The sequence below is a fragment of the Balaenoptera borealis genome (assembly GCF_965194805.1).
Source record: "Balaenoptera borealis genome assembly, chromosome: 13".
In the NCBI taxonomy this organism is placed as follows: Eukaryota; Metazoa; Chordata; class Mammalia; order Artiodactyla; family Balaenopteridae; genus Balaenoptera; species Balaenoptera borealis.
Genome location: NC_138870.1, coordinates 36,662,592 through 36,687,531, shown reverse-complemented (window position 1 = coordinate 36,687,531; position 24,940 = coordinate 36,662,592). Strand labels below are relative to the sequence as shown.

At 37.6% G+C, this 24,940-nt stretch overlaps 1 protein-coding gene across 1 annotated transcript in view; it reads left to right on the top strand.

Moving 5' to 3' along the window:
* Window positions 1-24,940, top strand: part of ADAMTS20 (ADAM metallopeptidase with thrombospondin type 1 motif 20) — a 232,748-nt gene that overhangs the window by 50,974 nt on the left and 156,834 nt on the right. The window contains exon 4 of the mRNA XM_082349310.1: window positions 939-1,101. Within this exon, the coding sequence (XP_082205436.1) occupies window positions 939-1,101 (163 nt within the window). The remainder of the gene's footprint in view (window positions 1-938; window positions 1,102-24,940) is intronic.

Sequence of the window (24,940 nt, the reverse complement as noted above, 5' to 3'; positions counted from 1 at the left end):
ACCATGGTAAGGAATTTGAATCTTACTGAATGATGTGAAAAGTCATGTTACTTTTTTGTTTTTGTTTGTTATTTTGATTTGAGAGCAACGTGATCTAGACTTAAAAATTACTGTGACTCCTCTGTAGAGACAATAGAGGGCTATTGATTTAGTTCAGAAAGGAGAGAAAGTTAGGTTAGATCATGGATGTAGTGATAAAATTTGGGAGAAGTGGTTAGATTTCAGTTATACCTTGAAGGTTGAGCCATTTACATTTGCAGATGAATTGAATGTGGGATTTGAGAGAGACCCATTCTTGGTTTCTCTCTCAGGATTTTTGTCCTAAGCTATCTGAATAATACTGTTGCCATTTACTGAAAGAGGGAGCACTGAAGAAATAGCAGGTTTGGACTGAAAAGAAAGTGTTTGGCTTTGGACATGTTGAGGTTGAGAATGCTACTAGGAAGTGTCAAAAAGCAAGTTGGATGTTGGATTCTGGAATTCAGGAGACAGGTCTTTGAGAAAACTCTTCAATGGCTCTCCATTGCTTACAAATTCTAAATTGCTAGCGTCACATTCAAGATCTTTCATCTGACCCCAGCCTTCCTTTTAAGTCTTGTCTCACTCTATTACCTTACATAGACCAAGCCAAAGAGGTTTTCTTACTTCTAGAATGTGCTAAGCTTTTGGCCATTTTAATGCCTTTGCCTATGCTATTCTTTATACCTGGAATACCTGTCATTTCACCTTGGTTTATTGGAATATTATCCAGTCTCCATGACTTTATACATAAGAGGGAGAAGTGAGCCAGGAAAGAAACATTATGTTTAGTTGATGGCATTTAGTGAATGAACCCCTGGCTGTCTTGTTTCTGTGCTCTCATTTTAACCTGTGGCACACAGCGTGCTTTCTCTGCTTAGTGACAGAAGAAAATTAATTTTTATTTTCTTTACTTCCAGATGGGAACGTTTAAAGCACATGATGGTGAATATTTCTTAGAACCTGTAATGAAGGCAGATGGGAGTGAACATGAAGATGATCATAACAAGCCACATCTTATATACAGACAGGAATTAAAGGGGAACTATTTTCTGAAGTCTCACAAGCCTTGTGAAGTTTCAGGTAAACTACGAAGTAAAACTCTTTACGGTAAAAATATGACACCATTTAAATCTTTTTCAGGTTAGAATTTACATATTTTCCTTAAATATTGATATATATGATATTTTAAATAAATTTTCTTGACCTGTAAGGATCCAGTAGAAATTATCTGTAGGCAATTTTGTTGTAGACTAAATTTGAATCCAAAAATGTATTCAGTAGAGTTGACCCTTGCACAGCATGGTGGATAGGGGCACTGATGCCCGCACAGTTGAAAATACATGTATAACTTTACAGTCAGCCCTCCTTATATTCAGTTCTCCATCCATGGATTCAAACAACCATGATTGTGTAGTACTGTAGTACAAATTTAGTGAAAAAAACTCACATAAGTGGACCCGTGCAGTTCTAACCCGTGTTGTTCAAGGGTCCACTGTATATGAGATTTGTAGCAAAGAATCAGAAAACTTTTATTTCAGTCCGTTAGTCACAGTAGTATGATTTTTCTCAGCAGAATTTTACATGATTAAAAAAAACTGAACCTAAGTAACAATAACATGTTGCTCGATTTTGCATGCTTTTAAATTTGCATGAAGGAAGCATTGCAGATCGTCTTCTGGGACTTTTTTGCTTAGCATTGTTTCTGAGGTTCATCCACGTGGGTACATGTAGCAGCTGTTCATTTTCATTGCTGAGTATATCACAGTTCACATATCCATTTTCCTGTTGATGAGCTTTTGGGTTATTTGCAGTTTTTTGCTATTATAAACAATGCTGCTGTGAAATTTTTTGTCCTCATCTCCTGTGTTTGAGTTTTTCCAAAGTATACACATAGATACTAGAGAACTACACATTGTTTTGCAAAGTGGTTTTTATCAGTTTATATTTTCAGCAATGTATGAGAGAGATGTATTTTTTTTCATTATTTCCTATAAAATTCAGACTAATGATTTATCATAGATTAGAATCTAGAAATTGCCAGTTTCTATAAAGTGTAAGTCTGTTGCTAGTAGAATACTTGTACATTGCGTAGAAGTTGTGTTAAGAGTTGTGTCCATATATGTACATGAATCTTCACTATATCATTTTGTCACTCTGTCACTCTATGAAGAATGGAGAAAAGAACCTGCAGTTATCATCAAAGTACAAAATCTAGACAAAAGAGTGGGATTAGAAAGGATTTATTTGAGATTGTAGGTGTCCATAAACTATAGTTCCAAACACTGCGATGCCATCTGTTTTGGGATATAATGATATGTAGGCCTTTGAAGGTTTTCCCTGGGAATGCACTTCTTAACCTTTGCTATTATAAGAGTGCCATTTTGGAGTGGTTCTCACTGTGTCTAAGGCCGTGTTTTAAATCTATTGACACAATAGATGCCTTTCTTATGCTTTTAATATGAGCATAAGGGTTTCATTTTTGTGGCTTCAAAGAAAACACAAATGGGTACAGCTCCACAATAGAACTCTACAGAAGGCAGCTTATGCTTGTTCTGATCTACCATTCAGGAGCAGCTTGTTTAATGAATTGTTTAGCTTCTTAAGAAGAAAGCCACCAAGTAGACACTCTGAATGCATAAATGTTTCACATAATGATATGCAAGGTTTTGCATTCACAATCAGTGTTCATTATCAGAAAGAGAATGGTTCAAGAAAAGCCAGGCCCTTTTGTTTAAAAAAACAAAAAACTTATACTAAGTTAGATTTATTATAAAGCTACAAATAACAAGCAAGTAGAAAGCTATGGGATTTACTTTTAATCGTGATATTATTTCCCACATTTATCTACTAAAATGTTAAAAGTAGTATCATTCTTTTCAGTTCTTAAATTACCTACATTTTTAGGTATAATTAACATGAATATTTTTAATCACTAAAAAAGGCAATCAATTAGTGGCCTAAATACTTAGCTGTTAATCATCATCTTGTTAGTAAAAATGGAGAGTTATAAATGTAATTAGTAAAATGTTATCAAAGGCTTTTTTCCTCTTCCCCAGTTCACACATTGTTGTTCAGAAATACTTGCAGAATCTTACATATTCTAAAGGTAAACCTTCATTCAGGAGAATTCTTCAAATAGGTAGGCCTAAAGATTTAGCACGTGAACCAAAAGGATTAATTGGAAAAGGAAAGGTCATTTCCCCCCATATTTCTATTGATTTTAATTCATTACAACCCTAAAATGTTGTAATTCATAGTGACTTCAGCCTTGATGAATTAGATTAAGTTGTTTTTAACATCAGATTTCACCACATGCCTTGAGGCCATATGAATTATATTTGGTAGCCAAACCTAAGCCATTGTGGATGCCAGGTTCCGAGGTAGGCATCAGGCTTAGTCTAAGTAAAATCCTGTGGAAATAGCAAAACAAGCCCATAAAACCCATGAAATGAACACACAACCACATAGTAACAAAATTAAAACCCAAGGGAGAGGGATGCCCTGAAAAGCCTGACGGGATGAAAATAAACCTCTGGATTCTGTTAAGTGTGGTTCTGCTGTTGTTTATCCCCCAAGGCGGATCAGAGCGGGTCTGTGTTCTTCAGGGGACCCGGTGAGCCTTGCTCCCTTTCTCCCATTGCAAATTTATTCACTGAGTCCTTAATATATGTAAAGGAGGGAACTGGGTAAGACTTGAGTGCTTCTCTTCATTTAGGTTCTCCAAGCCCAATGGGTACAAATGAACACAAAAAGAGAAAAATTGCAAAACTGAGCGAAGGCTGCCCTACCTGTGTTAGGAGCAGATCAAGCGGCTGAGCAACAAAAACTGCCCTGGGTGTCACCAAGGAGGTGACATTTAAACCATTTAATCTTCACTGTGAAGGATTTATTGGTATTGTCTAAGAAAAAAAAAAGGAGGATGGGCTTATATTAAAACATCTGCGGGATTTGTTTTAGTTAAGTATGCTAAGAAGATAGACATAGAGATAACTGCCTTTGAAAGAAGAGTTTATTACTTACAGTCCCCAAGAGATGGGGACATGTCCCTCTGGGTCTCATGGAGAAGCACCCAGCTTGGTCAGGAGGTGAAGGAGGGAGGGAAAAGCATGGGCAAAGGCTTTGTTTCTGCAGTGATGGGAAGTTGTTACACAGGGTGTCTCCTGTTGGGCAGGAAGTGAAACACTGATCACAATTTGTGGTTTGCGGTCGGAAGGTTCGTAATACGGTTTCAGTGTGCTTGTTGAAAGCTGGACTGTGGGGGACATATAAACAACTTTGGCTGTTAGTTTGGTCCTGTGATTAATGCCATCTCATCAGTTACAAAAACTACAGCAGTTGGTTAGGACAGACCTCTAGATAAGGGGGAATAATATTTGTGTCTTCAGCGTCCTGATGTGTGTGAAGAAGGGTGTAGGAGGTAAGGGAAGATGAGGCCGTGAAGGCACACAGGCCGACCGGAAAGGACTCCAAGGGTCTTGTAGGCTATTCCATGAGCCCTGGGGAAATGAAGAACTTCCAACACAGACACATCCTCTCGTATAACGTATTACTCAGCTGGCAGATTATTTTTAAAGATAACTTTGGATTTGAATAAGAAGAGACTGAAGGCAGAAAGTCCGAATCCAAGAAAGCAGCTATCTTGTCAACAAAGGACGTGTCAAACAAGTAAAGTGCACATAAAGAATAAATTAAAGATGATTTCCTTAAAGCATTTCCCTCAATTTTGATGATATAGTAAAGGTTTTTTTTTTTTTTTTTTTTGTGAGTGATCAATTTGGATATTTCTGTGAATGTGTGAGAATTGTCTTCTTAATAAAATTATATTTAGATACAAATTATTTCCCTTTCCTTTAAAGATAATTAATCAGCATGTGTTTGGGGAAACCCAGAGGTCTTTAGTGTCAGCAGAAGCCACGGTTCACTTAGTAAGCTGGGAGTCAGGGAACAGAGTTCTACTTCTGGCTCTCTAACTGACTTTGAGACCTTAACCTCTCTGGGTCTTAACCTAGAGTAGGTAGTGAATGGCTAATGAATTTAATGGTTCCTACTTAAGTCATGTTTAGGAGTTTCTATCTTAGGTACCTCACAGATACAGGAACGCAGTTACCAGAAATGAGTGAAGTGAGGTGTCATTAGGACGTTGAGGTGTCCTTAGGGCAGTGGAATAGACACACTTCTTGCAAAAGGTGCATTGGAAGTGTGGGACCATTATTACCAGATCCTTTGTATCTTACAGAGAAGCTGAAAATCTAAGATTTTTTTTAAGTGGGGGAAAAAGAAACATGAGAGCTGAATATGGCCCGTTGGCTGCCAGTTTGCAATCTTTTAATGATTTCTAAGGTTCCTGACATTTATTACATTTTATAAATTTGTGGGTAGAAAAGGAGGTACCATTAATCTAGGAAGAGAGGATTGTAAATATGGCCATGACCATGGCCAATATTTTGAACTAATAACTTGTTAATGGTATTTTTAAGAGTCAGCTCAAGCTTCTAAATATTTATAGAAATGACTATAGAGATGTCACTCATTTGCCCACCCTTTATTAAAACTACTCTCTCAAAGATCTCTTATGAGCTTCTACTGGCCAAAAGCAGTCATCTCTCTCAGGCTTACTGTTACGTCATTTGGGGGGATTATTTCTCACTCTTGATCAACTTTGGCTTCTCTGACACACTTTGCATCCATCTTTGCTGCTTTTCTTTCTTACCTTTCTTCCCATTTCAGTTCCTGGTTGTTGTTACTTTACCATCTTCTAAGTTAAACATTTTTTAAAAGTGCTCTTCTTGGCCACCAGTTTACACCATTTCTTATATAGTCTGTGATTTTTTTGTATACTTCTCTAATTTTAACTACTGACTTAAATTTTAGAGAACTTAAAAATGTTTATATTCAGCTTGTCTTGAGATGAAATCTCAGGTTTACAACTGCCTGATGCCGATGTTTTCTTGGATGTCCCAGCGACATCTTTAGACTCAATACATCTAAATCCGAAGCCATTCTCTCTTCTATTTCGCTCTTCGCCTGCACCCCCAAAAGAAGCCTTTATTCTTTTGGTGTCCAAATTTATGTCTAAATCAAGCACATGCTATAGTGGAAACTTAACAAGTATTCCTTTTTAAAGCCTTATTCAATTAACTAGAAAAGACTGATTTATATTTGAATAACAAATTATTTGCCTCACCCACTCAGGTTTTCCTGTTTTGCTTTATTTGTTCATCAGTATTCTAAAGTGCGTGAAAGTAGTTTATTATTTTCCTAAGTGGCTATTCTTCAGTCTTACTGTACTAGTAATGTTCTTAAGTTAAATTTCATCCCAAACCGAAGAAAAACCCTAAACTGTGAAATTTGACCTGTTAAGATTTTGAGACTGTGAATGCTATGGAATGGAAGATACATATATCTGGTTCTGTGCTTTTCAAAGCACTCTTCATAGTCATATGTCACTGATCCTTAGAGTAATTCTGAGCTATAATCATCCTCAACTTATGCATGTTTTCTGTGAGGGGAAGACCTTGTGGTGCAGTGACAATTGTTTGTTCCACACGTACAGGGTTATTTTATTAGCTGACCTGTTTTGCCAGTTGTGTGCTCTGCTTTGCCATAATTGTGAAATGTGCGTGTGTTTAAGAATGCATTCCAAAGAGAAGAATCAGTCTGCTATACTTGATGCTTATTTTGTGTTGCATTATTAGGCCTGTGGCAATCCCCAGAGCTTTGAAGTCCTATTTTATTTGTGAAGTCTTGTATTGTCTAGTTTTACTTATAGTGAAGTTAATGATTCCCACATTGGGTGAATTTTGTGAAATGGGCAAATGAGGAAGGGAACCAATAATGTTAGGAACCAGAAGGTATGTTTATCCAGTCTGTCAGGTGTATTTTGAAATGTATATATCACGATAGGTAACTGAAATCCTCTATATTTTAATTGTGGTAACAATAGTTCTTTCCAGGAAGGACTACCCGAAAACTACATACTCTTTAGAATTAAACAGTTTTTAAAAATCTTCCTTTCTCTGTATTGGGATTACATATTTCATACTATATCCTTAAACTGGAGAATGTCTTGCTGGTAGAAATAATGATTCTTTCTTCTAGTTTTGAAGCATAGTTTTTTTTTCTTGATGTTGTTTCTGTACTAGCTTGGGAATGAATAGGGAGAATTGTGAATCTTGAGGTAGAAGAGAAACTATTATAGTTATAACCCCTGATTGGAGAGTAAGCTGCATCAGAGTCTTAAATATAATAGTACCAAACCACTTCTCATATTTCTGTTAAGATTTGATTACATCTCACTGTAAAATTTGAGCTTCTTGTTTGTTGCTAGGAATCCTGATGTCAACTTGTTCTGGTTCATGTGTTCATGAAATCTACTGTTGAGGTGGGAATGAGATTATTAATCCTTCTTTGAAATGTACTGTGCGTGTGTGTTTCTCTTCCACCTCCATTAAGCACTTTTCTGTCTTTGCTTTAGATTGGTCTACTTCTTGTTTTGAAATTCCTTGTAGGGATTTTAGTCACTTTGCAACTTGGTAAAGTTTCTATGTGTTTTAACTTGACAGTAATATAAGCCTCACTGCTAGAATTGGATACATCTCCATTTTCCCTTTCTTACAGCAGTGCTTGTTCTTCAGTGATCTGTCTACCACCTTGTATTTTCTTTGGCTTCTTTCATACTTAATCACATGTTCTTTAAGAAGTTTTCTCCTTAATGTTTCCTCTACAATGAGATGTGTCTCCTCAATTTTTAAAAAAAAAAATCCCTTTGCTCTAAGTAGAAGTTTATTTAGATGCTCTTCACTTACAGAGATAAAAATGTGAATGGAGTCATTAGTTTTTAGCTCTTTTACTAATTGTATCTTATTACAGGTTCTTGCTTTACTAAAAATTGCTATTCATTTTACTTATAATTAGCATCTTATTCATTCTCCTGTGGTTAATGTACCTACTCATGATTTTGTAAGACTAAGAACATAGGCTTTTGGATGTCCCATAGAATGTCTCACAATTTAGGGGCTACTCTATTTATTCTGTACATAATTAACACTGTCTTGCATTGTTTTAAAATTTCTTATGTGCTCTGTTATCCTACCTCTCAGTTTTAAGATTCTTTGTTTATGCTCCTTAAAGTAAAAGGTTACATTTTATTTCCTTATTTACATTCCTCACAGCAACTAATACTATTGAAATATGTTATGCATATAATAAATGCTGTGTAAATAGTTGAGGAATTGTTAGTACTAAAATAACCGCTTACAGGTAGGCGTGTAAGATGAGGTTCATTCAGAAGATGATTTGGGGCCTCATAGAAAGAGAACCTAACTCAGATATGGAAGTCATAGAAGCTTACTGGAGAAAATAACTCATTATCTGAGACTCAAAAGAAGAGTAGGGATTAGTCAGGGAGAGAGTGAGAAGTATTTCATATGGAAGCATGTATAAACACCTGGAGATGAGGCAGTACTAGAACCATGTGGGAACTAAAAGTAATTAGTAAAAACTGTGGGATGCCAGGAGATGGTGAGATGACCTGATGCTGGGGAGGTCAGCAGGGGAAAGCTTGTGAAGGTCAGTGTAAACCTGGATTAGGTGTTTGGGCTTTAACTCAACACCCATCCAATAGATATTGGGAGTCGTCTCCCCCAGTAGTTCAAACAAAGTTCCGGGTATAGGGTCTGATTATTTTGTTTGGCCTGACTTGGCCTGAGTTAATTGCTGTTATTGGAGACAGAGATGTAATCAGCCACACCCACCCTGCTTGTGGGGTCAGATCACTGTAGCTGGAACTATAGACTAAGTGGATAGACAGGGATAGATACCCAAAGAGAAACTGGGGACTATTGTAAGAAGTTAGGTGAATAAATGCTGGGTAGAGAAAACCATAACATGCAGAAACATAGGATGGACAGTTGTGATACTGGGGTTAGAAAAATTGTGTTTGAAGTGCTTTTGAGCACTGCAAAAGGAGATGCCAGCAATTGATAAGTACAGAATGAAGGGGTTATTTCTGACATTAATAGGTTAGTAGCTGAACTTCATGTTGAAAGACATGGAATGGGTAGAGGACTGAGTTATTAATAGCTAAAATACAGGCTATGGTATAAGAAAGAGAACTGGTAATATTATTCTTAGTGTAACACTGTCCAGAATTTTCAGTTAACTCATTTTTTCCACTGTCAGAAAATTCAGTAATTTCACATATATTCTAGCAAACTTGGATTATCTGACCACACCTCTGTTTTTTATTTTGGGGTTGGAGAGAATGCAAATAGAAAGACTAAGCTAATATCCAGGTTGTGGCTTTCAAAATTTGTGCAACAAGAAAATAGAAGAAATTTCTGAATTCTTTATCTTTTACTGTAGTAGTATATCCACTGCTAGCCCTAGAGAACTCGGTTTATAGTTCAGCTGGAAAGAGAAAATGTATGGTGTAGGGTCAATAAATAAAAAGCCTGCCCTTTCTGTTTCCCATCTCGTGGTGTGCCAGGAGGAGAAAGGACAATGAAAAAGCAAGAAGAGTGTAGTGGTGAAGTGTGTGTGGGCAGGTTTTCCCTGCTCCACGTTCTGGGGTGGGGTTGAATTTAATAAGTGGAGAAGAAGGCGACTGCTAAGAGGAGACTCTGGTCCTTGTTCTACAGCAATCACTCTGGAGGATGAGGTCTCAATTTTACCCTACACATGGGTTTGTTTATTCATTTGTTCATTCATTTATAAAATATTTATTGAGTACCTCCTTCACTGAAGCGACAAAGGTTCTGGGGCTGCATAACACGTACCATGACCAGCCTGTACAAGTACAGTTGCTGTGAGGGAGGGGGAGACGGTAGTAGGAGATGAAGTCAGCGTGGTAGTGGGAGGCTAGATCCTATAGTTGTAGGTGGATCCAGGTTGTGGGGCCTGAAGATTAAACAAAGGGCAAGGGGGCTTCTTTAAGAAAAATAATAGAGAAATTATGAATACAAAATTTCTAGGGTTCCTTCAAGGTCTTTGAAAGGGACTTTGTAAGTGAGAGATCAGAAGTTAACCTGTTTTAGGTTCATGGTGAACCCACCTCAACCCATAGAACATTGTAAGTCACAGTAATGGCTTTGGCTATAACTTTAACACTGGAAACCACTGTAGGAATTTGAACATAGGAGTGACCTGATCAGCCTACATTTTAAAGGGATCACTCAGATTGTTGTAAGGAATGCTGTGAGGCTAGCAGAAGGGCAGAAGCAAAGAGGGTTAGAGGCTATTGCAGTAATCATGTTGATAAATGATGTCTTGAATTAGGGTGATAGCCATGAAGTTAGTGAGAAGTGGCCACATACTCTGTACATTTTATTTAATTTATTAATTAATTTATTTATTAAACGTCTTTATTGGAGTATAATTGCTTTACAATGGTGTGTTAGTTTCTGCTTTATAACAAAGTGAATCAGCTATACATATACATATATCTCCATATCCCCTCCCTCTTGCATCTCCCTCCCTCCCACCCTCCCTATCCCACCCCTCTAGGTGGTCACAAAGCACCGAGCTGATCTCCCTGTGTTATGCGGCTGCTTCCCATTAGCTATCGATTTTACATTTGGTAGTGAAAATATGTCCATGCCACTCTCACTTTCTCCCAGCTTACCCTCCCCCCTCCCCGTGTCCTCAAGTCCATTCTCTAGTAGGTCTGCGTCTTTATTCCCATCCTGCCCCTAGGTTCTTCATGACCATTTTTTTTTTTTTTTTTTTTTAGATTCCATATATATGTGTTAGCATACGGTATTTGTTTTTCTCTTTCTGACTTAACTTCACTCTGTATGACAGACTCTAGGTCCATCCACCTCACTACAGATAACTCAATTTTGTTTCTTTTTATGGCTGAGTAGTATTCCATTGTATACATGTGCCACATCTTCTTTATCCATTCATCTGTTGATGGACACTTAGGTTGCTTCCATGTCCTGGCTATTGTAAATAGAGCTGCAGTGAACACTGTGGTACATGACTCTTTTTGAATTATGGTTTTCTCAGGGTATATGCCCAGTACTGGGATTGCTGGGTTGTATGGTAGTTCTATTTTTAATTTTTTAAGGAACCTCCATACTGTTCTCCATAGTGGCTGTATCAATTTACATTCCCACCAACAGTGCAAGAGGATTCCCTTTTCTCCACACCCTCTCCAGCATTTATTGTCTGTAGATTCTTTGATGATAGCCATTCTGACTGGTGTGAGATGATACCTCATTGAGTTTTGATTTGCTTTTCTCTAATGATTAATGCTGTTGAACATTCTTTCATGTGTTTGTTGGCAATCTGTATATCTTCTTTGGAGAAATGTCTATTTACAACTTCTGCCCATTTTTGGATTGGGTTGTTTGTTTTTTTGATATTGAGCTGAATGAGCTGCTTGTAAATTTTGGAGATTAATCCTTTGTCAGTTGCTTCATTTGCAAATATTTTCTCCCATTCTGAGGGTTGTCTTTTCATCTTGTTTATGGTTTCCTTTGCCGTGCAAAAGCTTTTAAGTTTCATTAGGTCCCATTTGTTTATTTTTGGTTTTATTTCCATTTCTGTAGGAGGTGGGTCAAAAAGGATCTTGCTGTGATTTATGTCATAGAGTGTTCTGCCTGTTTTCCTCTAAGAGTTTGATAGTGTCTGGCCTTACATTTAGGTCTTTAATACATTTTGAGTTTATTTTTGTGTATGGTGCTAGGGAGTGTTCTAATTTCATTCTTTTACATGAAACTGTCCAGTTTTCACAGCACCACTTATTAAAGAGGCTGTCTTTTCTCCATTGTATACTCTTGCCTCCTTTATCAAAGATAAGGTGACCATATTTGCGTGGGTATATCTCTGGGCTTTCTATCCTGTTCCATTGATCTATATTTCTGTTTTTGTGCCAATACCATACTGTCTGGATTACTGTAGTTTTGTAGTATACTCTGAAGTCAGGGAGCCTGATTTTCTTTCTCAAGATTGCTTTGGCTATTTGGGGTCTTTTGTGTTTCCATACAAATTGTGAAGTTTTTTGTTCTAGTTCTGAGAAAAATGCCAGTGGTAGTTTCATAGGGATTGCAATGAATCTGTAGATTGCTTTGGGTAGTATAGCCATTTTCACAATGTTGATTCTTCCAATCCAAGAACATGATATATCTCTGCATTTGTATCATCTTTAATTTCTTTCATCAGTGTCTTATAGTTTTCTGCATACAGGTCTTTTGTCTCCTTTGGTAGGTTTATTCCTAGGTATTTTATTCTTTTTGTTGCAATGGTAAATGGGAGTGTTTCCTTAATTTCACTTTCAGATTTTTCATCATTAGTGTATAGGAATGCAAGAGATTTCTGTGCATTAATTTTGTATCCTGCTACTTTACCAAATTCATTGATTAACTCTAGTAGATTTCTGGTAGCATCTTTAGGATTCTCTATGTATAATATCATGTCATCTGCAAACAGTGACAGCTTTACTTATTCTTTTTCGATTTGGATTCCTTTTATTTCTTTTTCTTCTCTGACTGCTGTGGCTAAAACTTCGAAACTATGTTGAATAATAGTGGTGAGAGTGGGCAGCCTTGTCCTGTTCCTGATCTTAGTGGAAATGGTTTCAGTTTTTCACCATTGAGGACAATGTTGGCTGTGGGTTTGTCATATATGGCCTTTATTATGTTGAGGTAACTTCCCTCTATGTCTGCTTTCTGGAGGACTTTTATCATAAATGGGTGTTGAATTTTGTCCAAAACTTTTTCTGCATCTATTGAGATGATCATATGGTTTTTATTCTTCAGTTTGTTAATATGGTGTATCACAATGATTGATTTACGTATATTGAAGAATCCTTGCATTCCTGGGATAAACCCCACTTGATTATGTTATGTGATACTTTTAATGTGCTGTTGGATTCTGTTTCCTAGTATTTTGTTGAGGATTTTTGCATCTATGTTCATCAGTGATGTTGGCCTGTAGTTTTCTTTCTTTGTGACATCTTTATCTGGTTTTGGTATCAGGGTGGCCTCGTAGAATGACTTTGGGAGTGTTCCTCCCTCTGCTATATTTTGGAAGAGTTTGAGAAAGATAGGTGTTAGGTGTTAGCTCTTCTCTAAATGTTTGATAGAACTTGCCTGTGAAACCATCTGGTCCTGGGCTTTTGTTTGTTGGAAGGTTTTTAATCACAGTTTCAATTTCAGTGCTTGTGATTGGTCTGTTTATATTTTCATTTCTTCCTGGCTCAGTCTCAGAAGGTTGTGCTTTTCTAAGAATTTGTCCATTTCTTCCAGGTTGTCCATTTTATTGGCATAGAGTTGCTTGTAGTAATCTCTCATGATCCTTTGTGTTTCTGACATGTCAGTTGTTACTTCTCCTTTTTCATTTCTAATTCTATTGATTTGAGTCTTCTCCTTTTTTTCTTGATGAGTCTGGTTAATGGTTTATCAACTTTGTTAATCTTCTCAAAGAACCAGCTTTTAGTTTTATTGATCTTTGCTATTGTTTCCTTCATTTCTTTTTCATTTATTTCTGCTCTGATCTTTATAATTTCTTTCCTTGTGCTAACTTTGGGGGGTTTTTTGTTCTTCTTTCTCTAATTGCTTTAGGTGTAAGGTTAGGTTGTTTATTTGAGATGTTTCTTGTTTCTTAAGGTAGGATTGTGTTGCTATAAACTTCCCTCATAGAACTGCTTTTGCTGCATCTCATAGGTTTTGGGTCATTGTGTTTTCATTGTCATTTGTTTATAGGTATTTTTTGATTTCCTCTTTGATTTCTTCAGTGATCTCTTGGTTATGAAGTAGTGTATTGTTTAGCCTCCATGTGTTTGTATTTTTTACAGATTTTTTTCCTGTAATTGATATTTAGTCTCATAGCGTTGTGGTCGGAAGAGTTACTTGATACAATTTCAATTTTCTTAAATTTACCAAGGCTTGATTTGTGACCCAAGATATGATCTATCCTGGAGAATGTTCCATGAGCACTTGAGAAGAAAGTGTATTCTGTTGTTGTTGGATGGAGTGTCCTGTAAATATCAATTAAGTCCATCTTGTTTAATGTATCATTTAAAGCTTGTGTTTCCTTATTTATTTTCATTTTGGATGATCTGTCCATTGGTGAAAGTGGGGTGTTTAAAGTCCCCTACTATGATTGTGTTACTGTCGATTTCCCCTTTTATGGCTGTTAGTATTTGCCTTATGTATTGAGGTGCTCCTATGTTGGGAGCATAAATTTTTACAATTGTTATATCTTCTTCTTGGATTGATCCCTTGATCATTATGTAGTTTCCTTCTTTTTCTCTTGTAATAGTCTTTGTTTTGAAGTCTATTTTGTCAGATATGAGAATTGCTACTCCAGGTTTCTTTTGATTTCCATTTGCATGGAATATCTTTTTTCATCCCCTCACTTTCAGTCTGTATGTGTCCCTATATCTGAAGTGGGTCTCTTGTAGACAGCATATATATGGGTATTGTTTTTGTATCCATTCAGCCCATCTATGTCTTTTGGTTGGAACATTTAATCCATTTACATTTAAGGTAATTATTGATATGTATGTTCTTATTACCATTTTCTTAATTGTTTTGGGTTTGTTAATGTAGGTGTTTTCCTTCTCTTGTGTTTCCTGCCTAGAGTAGTTCCTTTAGCATTTGTTGTAGAGCTGGTTTGGTGGTGCTGAATTCTCTTAGCTTTTGCTGGTCTGTAAAGGTTTTAATTTCTCCATCAAATCTGAATGAGTTCCTTGCTGGGTAGAGTAATCTTGGTTGTAGTTTTTTTCCCTTTCATCCCTTTAAATATGTCCTGCCACTCCCTTCTGGCTTGCAGAGTTTCTGCTGAAAGATCAGCTGTTAACCTTATGGGAATTCCCTTGTATGTTATTTGTTGTTTTTCCCTTGCTGCTTTTAATATTTTTTCTTTCTATTTAATTTTTGATAGTTTGATTAATATGTGTCTTGGCGTGTTTCTCCTTGGATTTATCCTGTATGGGACTCTCTGCACTTCCTGGACTTGATTAACTATTTCCTTTCCCATATTAGGGAAGTTTTCAACTCTAATTTCTTCAAATATTTTCTCATTCTCTTCCTTTTTCTCTTCTGGGACCCCTATGATTCGAATGTTGGTGTGTTTAATATTGTCCCAGAATTCTCTGAGACTGTCCTCAATTCTTTTCATTCTTTTTTCTTTATTTTGCTCTGCAGTAGTTATTGCCACTATTTTTTCTTCCTGGTCACTTACCCATTTTTCTGCCTCAGTTATTCTGCTATTGATTCCTTCTAGAGAACTTTTAATTTCATTTATTGTGTTGTTCATCATTGTTTGTTTGCTCTTTAGTTCTTCTAGGTCCTTGTTAAACGTTTCTTGTATTTTCTCCATTCTGTTTCCAAGATTTTGGATCATCTTTACTATCATTACTCTGAATTCTTTTTCAGGTAGACTGCCTATTTCCTCTTCATTTGTTTGGTCTGGTGGGTTTTTACCTTGCTCCTTCATCTGCTGTGTGTTTCTCTGTCTTCTTATTTTGCTTAACATACTGTGTTTGGGGTCTCCTTTGAGCAGGCTGCAGGTTTGTAGTTCCCGTTGTTTTTGCTGTCTGCCCCCAGTGGCTAAGGTTGGTTCATTGGGTTGTTTAGGCTTCTTGGTGGAGGGGACTAGTGCATGGGTTCCGGTGGATGGGGCTGGATCTTGTCTTTGTGGTGGGCAGGTCTGCGTCCGGTGGTGTGTTGTGTGGTGTCTGTGACCTTATTATGATTTTAGGCAGCCTTTGTGCTAATGGGTTGTGTTGTGTTCCTTTCTTGCTAGTTGTGTGTCAGTGCTTGCTAGTGTCCAGCATTGTAGCTTGCTGGTCATTGATTGGAGCTGGGTCTTGGTGTTGAGATGGAGATCTCTGGGAGATTTTCGCCGTTTGATATTACGTGGAGCCGGGAGGTCTCTGGTGGACCAATGTCCTGAACTCGGCTTTCCTACCTCAGAGGCACAGGCCTGACATTTGGCCGTAGCACCAAGACCCTGTCATCCACACAGCTCAGAATAAAAGGGAGAATAAAAGAAATAAATAAAATAAAGTTATTAAAATAAAAAATAAAAAATAATTATTAAAAATTAAAAAATTAAAAAGTAAAAAAAAAAAAAAGAAAGAAAGAAGAGACCAACCAAACCAAAAAACAAATCCAGCAATGATAACAAGCGCTAAAAACTATACAAAAAATAAATAAATAAAACGTACAGACAGAACCCTAGGACACATGGTAAAAGCAAAGCTATACAGACAAAATCACACAAAGAAGCATACACATACACAGTCACAAAAAGAGGAAAAGGAAAAAAAAAAATGTATATATCGTTGCTCCCAAATTCCACCACCTTAATTTGGGATTATTCATTGTCTATTCAGCTATTCCACAGATGGCAGGGTGCATCAAATTGACTGTGGAGACTTTATCCACTGCTCCTGAGGCTGCTGGGAGAGATTTCCCTTTCCCTTCTTCGTTCACAGAGCTCCTGGGGTTCCACTATGATTTGGTCTCTCCTCTGCGTGTAGGTCGCCTGAGGGCGTCTGTTCTTCACTCAGACAGGACGTGGTTAAAGGAGCAGCTGCTTCGGGGGCTCTGGCTCACTCAGGCCGGGGGGAGGGAGGGGTACGGATGCGGGGCGAGCCTGCGGCAGCATAGGCTGGTGTGACGTTGCACCAGCCTGAGGCGTGCTGTGTGTTCTCCTGGGGAAGTTGTCCCTGGATCCCGGGACCCTGGCAGTGGCAGGCTGCACAGGCTCCCGGGAGGGGAGGTGTGGAGAGTGACCTGTGCTTGCACACAGGCTTCTTGGTGGCTGCAGCAGCAGCCTGTGTCTCATGCCTGTCTCTGGGGTCCGCGCTGATAGCCGCGGCTCTCACCCATCTCTGGAGCTCCTTTAAGCGGCGCTCTTAATCCCCTCTCCTCGCACACCAGAAAACAAAGAGGGAAGAAAAAGTCTCTTGCCTCTTCTGCAGTTCCAGACTTTTTCCCGGACTCCCTCCAGGCTAGCCGTGGCGCACTAGCCCCTTCAGGCTGTGTTCATGCAGCCAACCCCAGTCCTCTCGCTGCGATCCGACTGAAGCCCAAGCCTCAGCTCCCAGCCCCTGCCTGCCCCAGTGGGTGAGCAGACAAGCCTCTCAGGCTGGTGAGTGCTGGTTAGCAGCGATTCTCTGTGCAGGAATCTCTCCGCTTTGCCCTCTGCACCCCTGTTGCTGCACTCTTCTCCATGGCTCTGAAGCTTCCCCCCCAACCCCCTGTCTCCACCCGCGAAGGGGCTTCCTAGTGTGTGGAAACCTTTCCTCCTTCACAGCTCCCTCCCACTGGTGCAGGGCCCGTCCCTATTCTTTTGTCTCTGTTTTTTCTTTTTCTTTTGCCCTACCCAGGTACGTGGGGAGTTTCTTGCCTTTTGGGATGTCTGAGTTCTTCTGCCAGCGTTCAGTAGGTGTTCTGTAGGAGTTGTTCCACATGCAGATGTATTTCTGATGTATTTGTGGGGAGGAAGGTGATCTCCACGTCTTACTCGTCCACCATCTTGAAGGTCTCACTCTGTACATTTTAATTGTCAAGCTGATAGGTGGGTTGAGGGTGAGGGTTGACAGTAAAAATTGTCACAGATAATTCGAAGTTTTGTTTTGTTTTAAATGAAAGCTTCTTTCTTTCTTTCTTTCTTTCTTTGTTTCTTTGTTTCTTTGTTTCTTTCTTCTTTCTTTCTTTCTTTTTGGCTGTGTTGGGTCTCCGTTTTCTGTGCGAGGGCTTTCTCTAGTTGCGGCGAGTGGGGGCCACTCTTCATCGCAGTGCGTGGGCCTCTCACTGTCGTGGCCTCTCTTGTTGCAGAGCACAAGCTCCAGACGCACAGGCTCAGTAGTTGTGGGCCCAGTTGCTCCGCGGCATGTGGGATCTTCCCAGACCAGGGCTCGAACCCGTGTCCCCTGCATTGGCAGGCAGATTCTCAACCACTGTGCCACCAGGGAAGCCCCTAATTCTAAGTTTTATGTTTGTTTGTTTGTTTTGCCAGAACAAATGGAAGGATGGAATTGTCACTTGCTAAGATGGGGAAGTCTGAAGGAACCACAGGTTAGGAGGGAATAACAGGAATTAGGTTTTAGACATTTTGAATTTAAGGTGCCAATTAGGTATCCAAAGGGAGAATAGTCAGGTAGGCAATAGAAAATATGAGTTGGGAGCTCAGTAAGGGAGTCTGAGCTTGGGATAATAATTTGGGAGTCAGACCGTAAGTGATATTTAAAGATAAGTTTGTATGAAATTGCATAGGGAATGGATTAGATAGAGAAGAGAAAACGTCCGAGGACTGTACTATGCGGCATGTTGATTTTTAACAGTTGGGGAGATGAGAAAACTAGGAAGACTGAAAAGTAGAGGCCAGGGTGATAATTAAAGAGAACCCTGAGGAATGTGTACCCCAAAGCCAAGTGAAAAAAATTTTCAAAAAGGTAGGACTGATTAATTAGCTAAATGATGCTGAGAATTCAAAGAACATGAAGATTTAGAATTGATTATTGGATTTTGCAAAGTAGAGATGATTGGTGACCCTAACTGTTGTGCTGACTGGAATGGGTTCCAGAATATTTTCAGGAATAAAACTCATAAAATTAAGGTATTATAAAGGAGACTTAGATGAACTATCTTTAGGCTTTCCTTGTTGAGGACTAATCCTGTCAATGGTGAAGACCTTCATAGAAAAGATGATATATTAAACTTTGGAATGTAGCATAAAATAAAATAAAAAATAAAATAAAATAAAATAAATCTTTGAAATTAAGAGCTCAATCTATCAATTTCAAATTTTGATTTATTCCTTTTGTCAAAATCCAGAAATAGTGGACTTACTAAAACTACGAAAAGCAGTGTAAATAAGTTTATTTTGTGTAAAAGTTAATTGAGGTATTTCATAGAAATTGAAAACATTTAGCATAACATTTATTCTGAAAAGTGTCCTTATATGTCGATCTGTTTCGCATAGTATTTTTTCTTCCATTGATCTATATATCTGTCGTTGTGCCAACACCAAAAACAATGTTGCTAAAAATAGTCCTAAAAATATTATAGCTCTATTATAAGTCTTGAAATGTGGTAGGGCAAGTCCTTGATATATGTAAATGACCCTTTACATTTACATATATGTATTTTAGAATCAACTTGTTGGTTTCCACAAAAGGAAAAAAAGGGATTTTGATTGGATTGAATTGCATCAATAGATCAATTTGGAGCAGTGACATCTTTCTAATATCGTCTTCTAATCCATCAGTATGGCATATCCATATATTCTTGCTTAATTTCCCATTTAATATTTTATAGATTTCTTTGTAGAGGTCTTGTATCTTTGTTTTCTTCCTGGGTATTTGGTCAGTTTTGACACTATTGTAAATGGTATAATTTAAAAATTTTCATCTTTTAATTATTGTACATAAAAACGCAGGCAAAGTTTATATTGATCTTTATTTTTTTATTTTTAAAATTTATTTTATTTTTGGCTGTGTTGGGTCTTTGTTGCTGCGTGTGGGGTTTCTCTAGTTGCGGCAAGTGGGGGCTGCTCTTCATTGCGGTGCGTGGGCTTCTCATTGTGGCGGCTTCTCTTGTTGCGGAGCATGGGCTCTAGGCACGTGGGCTTCAGTAGCTGTGGCACGTGGGCTCAGTAGTTGTGGCTCGTAGGCTCTGGAGCACAGGCTCAGTAGTTGTGGTGCACAGGCTTAGTTGCTCCACATCATGTGGGGTCTTCCCGGACCAGGACCTGGACCCATGTCCCCTGCATTGGCAGGTGGATTCTTAACCACTGTGCCACGGGGGAAGTCCCTATATCGATCTTATATTTAGCAACTGTGCTCATATATTCTAATAGTTTATCTGTTCCTACTTTTGGATTTTGTACGTGAACAGTCATTTAAGACAGGTTTATTTCTTCCTTTGAAAGATTATTTCAACATTTTATTTCTTTTCTTGCTTCAATGCACTGGCTAGGATTTCTAGAACAATGTTGAATGGAAATGGCAATGATGAAAATCCTTGCCTCATCACCAATTTTGGAATGAAAGCTTTTGACCTGTTCTGATGTGTACAGTGTCTACAACAAAATGTTGTATGTTTTTCTTAGGAAGAAAAATCTATTTTTATCTGATTAAGAAAGTTACCCTGAACACCTGCTTTATTAAGAACTTTTATTATGAATGGATATTGAATTTTATCAAAACATTTTATGCTGCATGTACCAAGGTGATCATATTTCCCCCCTTTGTTCAGTTATTTGATTCTCAAATGGCAAGTCTGGCTTGGGTTCTTATCAGACTAGGTTTGCTAATATTTTCTTTAGACTTTCTATATCTATGTTCATGAATGAATATGGTTTGTAATTTTTTCCATTTTTGCATAGAAAAGAGCAAGGAATATGAGGGCCTATTGAAAAGAATGATAAAAATGATGGACCATGGAATATGAGCTGTATAATCATTTTTGTTGTATACACTTGATATTCTTTTAGATTTACTCAGCAGGTAATGGAGAGAAGTCAATAAGTCAATAGGTTTGTGGAGCGCAGTAAATGTAAACTTTTCTATCTAAAGTATTAGATTACTAATCAGCCAGGTAGCTCATTTTACAGTTTTCTTTTGGTCTACCAAACACATGACTTAACTGCTAATGCTTAGTGAAGTAAATTTTTATCTTTGGCTTGCTACTGTTGAGTCACATTATGCTTTCCTCATGAAGAGGGTGCAAGATTCTAATTATTTGCAATTAAAATCCAATTCAGAATTGCAGCATTCAAAAGCAGCCCTGCTTAAAGACATTGAGACATGAGACTGGGCTGCTCTCACAATGAGTACAAATGTAGGGGAAAACTGCACAAGGATGGGCCATGTTCTTGGCTGGTCTCAGCCTGTGTTCCACTATTTGTTAAGATCATTACTGCCGGAGTGAAAGTTGGGCCAATGGCCAGGTCAGTGACAGATACACTGTTACATGTGGAGAACATCCAGATCTCTGGATCTACCCCAAGAAGGCTTCTTCCTTGGGCTTTTCTTCCTTGGAAGAGAGCCAGAAAACTGAAGCAAAAAACTCCCTTCCCACTCTGATCTATCAGGCTGCAGTTTGCAACTTCTTTTGCATAAATACAAATGTACCTGGATGTTACAGTCACTTCCTGGTGTAAGATTGATGGAAACATTCTTTCAGAAAGTGGTGATGTGTTAAATTCTGAGGTGTAGCATAAAATAAAATACCTGCTTGAAAATATGAGTTCAATCTATCTAATTTCAAAGTTGGATTTTTCCCCACTTTTGTCAAAAACTACAAATACTGGACTTAATAGAAGCTTTTACAAAAGCAATGTGAATAAAAACTGATTCCATAATATCTATTAAGATATCACATAAAATTTTAATTTTTAACATTTTATATTCATTTAATGACTATCTTTTAATTGTATCTCTAAGTTTTTCAGTGTTATATTTACTTTGGAAAACACCTTTAATAGTCCTTATTTTAAAAAATCTTTCAAGCAAATATTAAAGGTTCAAAGAATATTTCATATAAGAATTCTATTTTCAGTCAAAGCTGTTTCAGGAATTTTAGTCAGGAGAAGTAGATATATATTTTAAGAAATAAACTGTAATGACCAGAGTAGCATTGGAATAAAGAATGAGTTAAAGTATAACCTTAGATTACATTTTAGATTTTTATGAGTTATAACTTTATTTTCCAAAAATATCCAAGACATAAATTATAGTTAATAACACAAAAGGAAGTGCTCATCTAAGATTTTAATGAGTTATTTAGTAATAGTGTAGAAAATAGTGTTATATCAATACTTGAATTGATAGAGCAAATAGGGCGTAATGCTTATATAAGTGCCTACTTTGAACTAACTTTGCACTTTGGGAGGTGTTTTAGAATGCTTAGTACTTAAAATTACCCCAAGGCAATTCTGGAATGATTCCACATGAACCAGATTGTCAGATAATGTGGGAAGACCGAGCTCTAGGAGCAACTCATGCAAAGTTTGAAAAACAGAGGGAGTTATGTTATCTACTGTTAAATAATAGTAAGTGGATGTGGTTTAGGAGTGGCTTGCCATGAACGCTCATCTGAAAACAAGAAAATAAGATTGATAAGGTAGAATTCCGTACTGGTGTCCATTTTAATAGCGTTATGCTATATTCTAATTTTAGCAGCCCTGCACCCTTGCAAAATAAACTCACTACATATCAATGTGATATGTAGTGTTCAGCATGAATTCTGAGTAACTAATTTTTCTTTAAAGAATCAAGTGATACATTTCATTTACATGTTCAGTTCCTAGGGTATAAATTTAACTCATTGATATGATTTTCAAACACCTTTTCAAGCAGTAATGGAGTAGGAGTTTGGAATATCACATTGTTATATATGTAATTGTCCATCTAAATTCTTCTGATATTTGTGTTGGTTGGTTAGTTTGTCTTAGTCTCACTTTGCTTAGAATTTCTGATAAGGGATAGGATTTGAAGATGCGAAAAGGCACAAAATGCAAAGGGCAATACAAGTGTTCCTTTTTTATAACCATCAAGTGTAGAGGTTGGGATGCCAAAAGCTGAAAAGAGACAACTGGTGTGTATTCCTTTCCATTAAAAAAAACTTAAAGGTTTTGAATTTATGAACGAATATGTGCCTGTATTCAACTCTTTAAAAAAAAAATTATTTATTTATTTGACTGCACCAGGTCTTAGTTGCAGCATGTGGGATCTTTAGTTGCAGCATATGGGATCTTTAGTTGCAGCATGTGCGGGATCTTTAGCTGTGGCATGAGAACTCTTAGTTGCAGCATGTGGGATATAACTCCCTGACCAGGGATTGAACCTGGGCCCCCTGCATTGGGAGTGCCGAGTCTTAGCCACTGGACCACCAGGGAAGTCCCTCAGCTCTTGATCTATGCAAGAATCCTTGATCAGCTTGTTAGGGAAATAGTCTTCTATACCTTTAGAGTAAGCCCCTAGGGTTGACTTCTTGAGAATATGGAAGAAGAAAGGGTATTTACTCTGTAATATTTGACCAGTGTGCCCTTTGCCCTGTCAGCACACATAGCAGAAGGAACTAGAATTTCTTGCTGGATATAGGATTAATGGGAGTAATATGGGGGTTTCCAGTGCCCTCTTTTCTTCTCTCTGAGGGCCAGTAGAGTAAAATGACAGTACCAGGTCTGTCTCAAGTCTATGCAAGGTCGAGCTAAATCCCTTTATATCCAAATCTTGGCTCAACTCTATGATTCTGTAATGCAAAGAAGACTAGACCCCATATTTTCATTAATATGACTAGCTAGTTCCTCTTTTAATTTTGTAGGAGGCAGGATTTTCCATTATGACCTTGGTTACTAAATTCTTAACATTCTGCATGTATTACCCACATATGACTTTTAGAAGAGTCATGTGATGTGGAATTCAGATGTAATAATTGATATTGAGGAAATATGAATTCATCTCTTTGTTATGCCACTTATTTAGTTGGTGGCTGTTGAAATTTTATGTAACCTGTGTCACATCTCTGTTTTAAAAAGTGTACTGTAATAGTAGCTGATTCAGGGATGCAATGAGGACTAATGACGTAATGATTCTTTTATATTTCAGGTTTCAGCTGGCCACAGGCAAGTCCATAATCTGCATATTTATTACTAGTAGGAGGAGTTCTAATTATTAACTTGTGAACTGCTTTTAAATAAAGCACTATAAAATATTTCATAATCTAAGTGCCATAATTCTATAATAGTGGTTGAGATTTCTAATATTGACAAATCAGAGAGCTATAGATTTTTATAAGTTTTTATGTTATGGAATGCTACTATTAAAAAATATGTTCTGGAATTATATTTATAAGCTATGTTAGCATGGGCAGTTTACTTGACCCTCCTGTTCCTCACTTTCTTCATATATAAAGTGAAGATAATCACAATACCTACCTTATAAAGTTATTGTTAATAATAAGAGATAATTTATGTAAAATGTACAAGTACCTGGTACATTGTAGCCAGTCATTGAGTATTATGTTTGCCATTATTGCTGCTAGTAGTATTAATAAGAAAACTCAGTAGGGTTGCAACATAGGACATTTAATAGATCCAGAAAACAGTTTAAACCATGAGAAAATATAATTTAAATTTCACAGTATACCTGCTATGATCATCCTTTATTTCAAGGCACACCCAGTTCTTTGAGCTGGGAGTGCTACTGGGTATTTAAGAGGTAGTTTGAAATGTTGATGGTCTAGAATAAACCTCATTTGATTTCATGCCATCATTTTTTAAATGGAAGGTTAGGTGCTATTGGAGAAGTATAAAATTTGTTTACTCATCTGGTCGAATACAGAGTGTGAGTATCAATGCCAGCCTCAGCACAGAGACTGGAGTGCATGTTGTACTTGATATTAAGAAAGTCAAAGGCAATCTCTCTTGTCTTTGAATTGCTGCTGCACATCATGATTAGTATTACCCCTTCTCTGATATTCTGGTCTGATAAATCTTTTATCTTGTTCCTCAGTGTATTCCTTTCTTCTGTCTCTCTCCTTCTGTCTTCCTTTTTTCCATCTCACCCCCAACTTTCTATCATCCTCATTTTCTTTCTCCTAATCCTTTTCCCTTCTTTCCATGAACATTTGTTGAGCACATACAAAGGGCACAACACATTACCCAGCAGTGTTCCCAGGCTTTAGGGAGGGTATAGCTTGATGGTAGTGGGGATGACGGTGTTTAGTGGTAGGCTGATGGCGAGGGGCTTGGACTTCATCTTATGGGCTATGAGGAGCCATTGTAATTCCTTGAATAAGCGTGAGATAAAAGAGATGTTTCTAAAAATTAATCTTTTCGGATACCACTGAAGGATGAATGGGAGGGAGAAGAGATTGAAGATGGTGGGACCATTTGGAGACTCTTTGATTCTTATTTTGCATTTATGATTCCAGCAGTGTTACTCTAAAGTGAG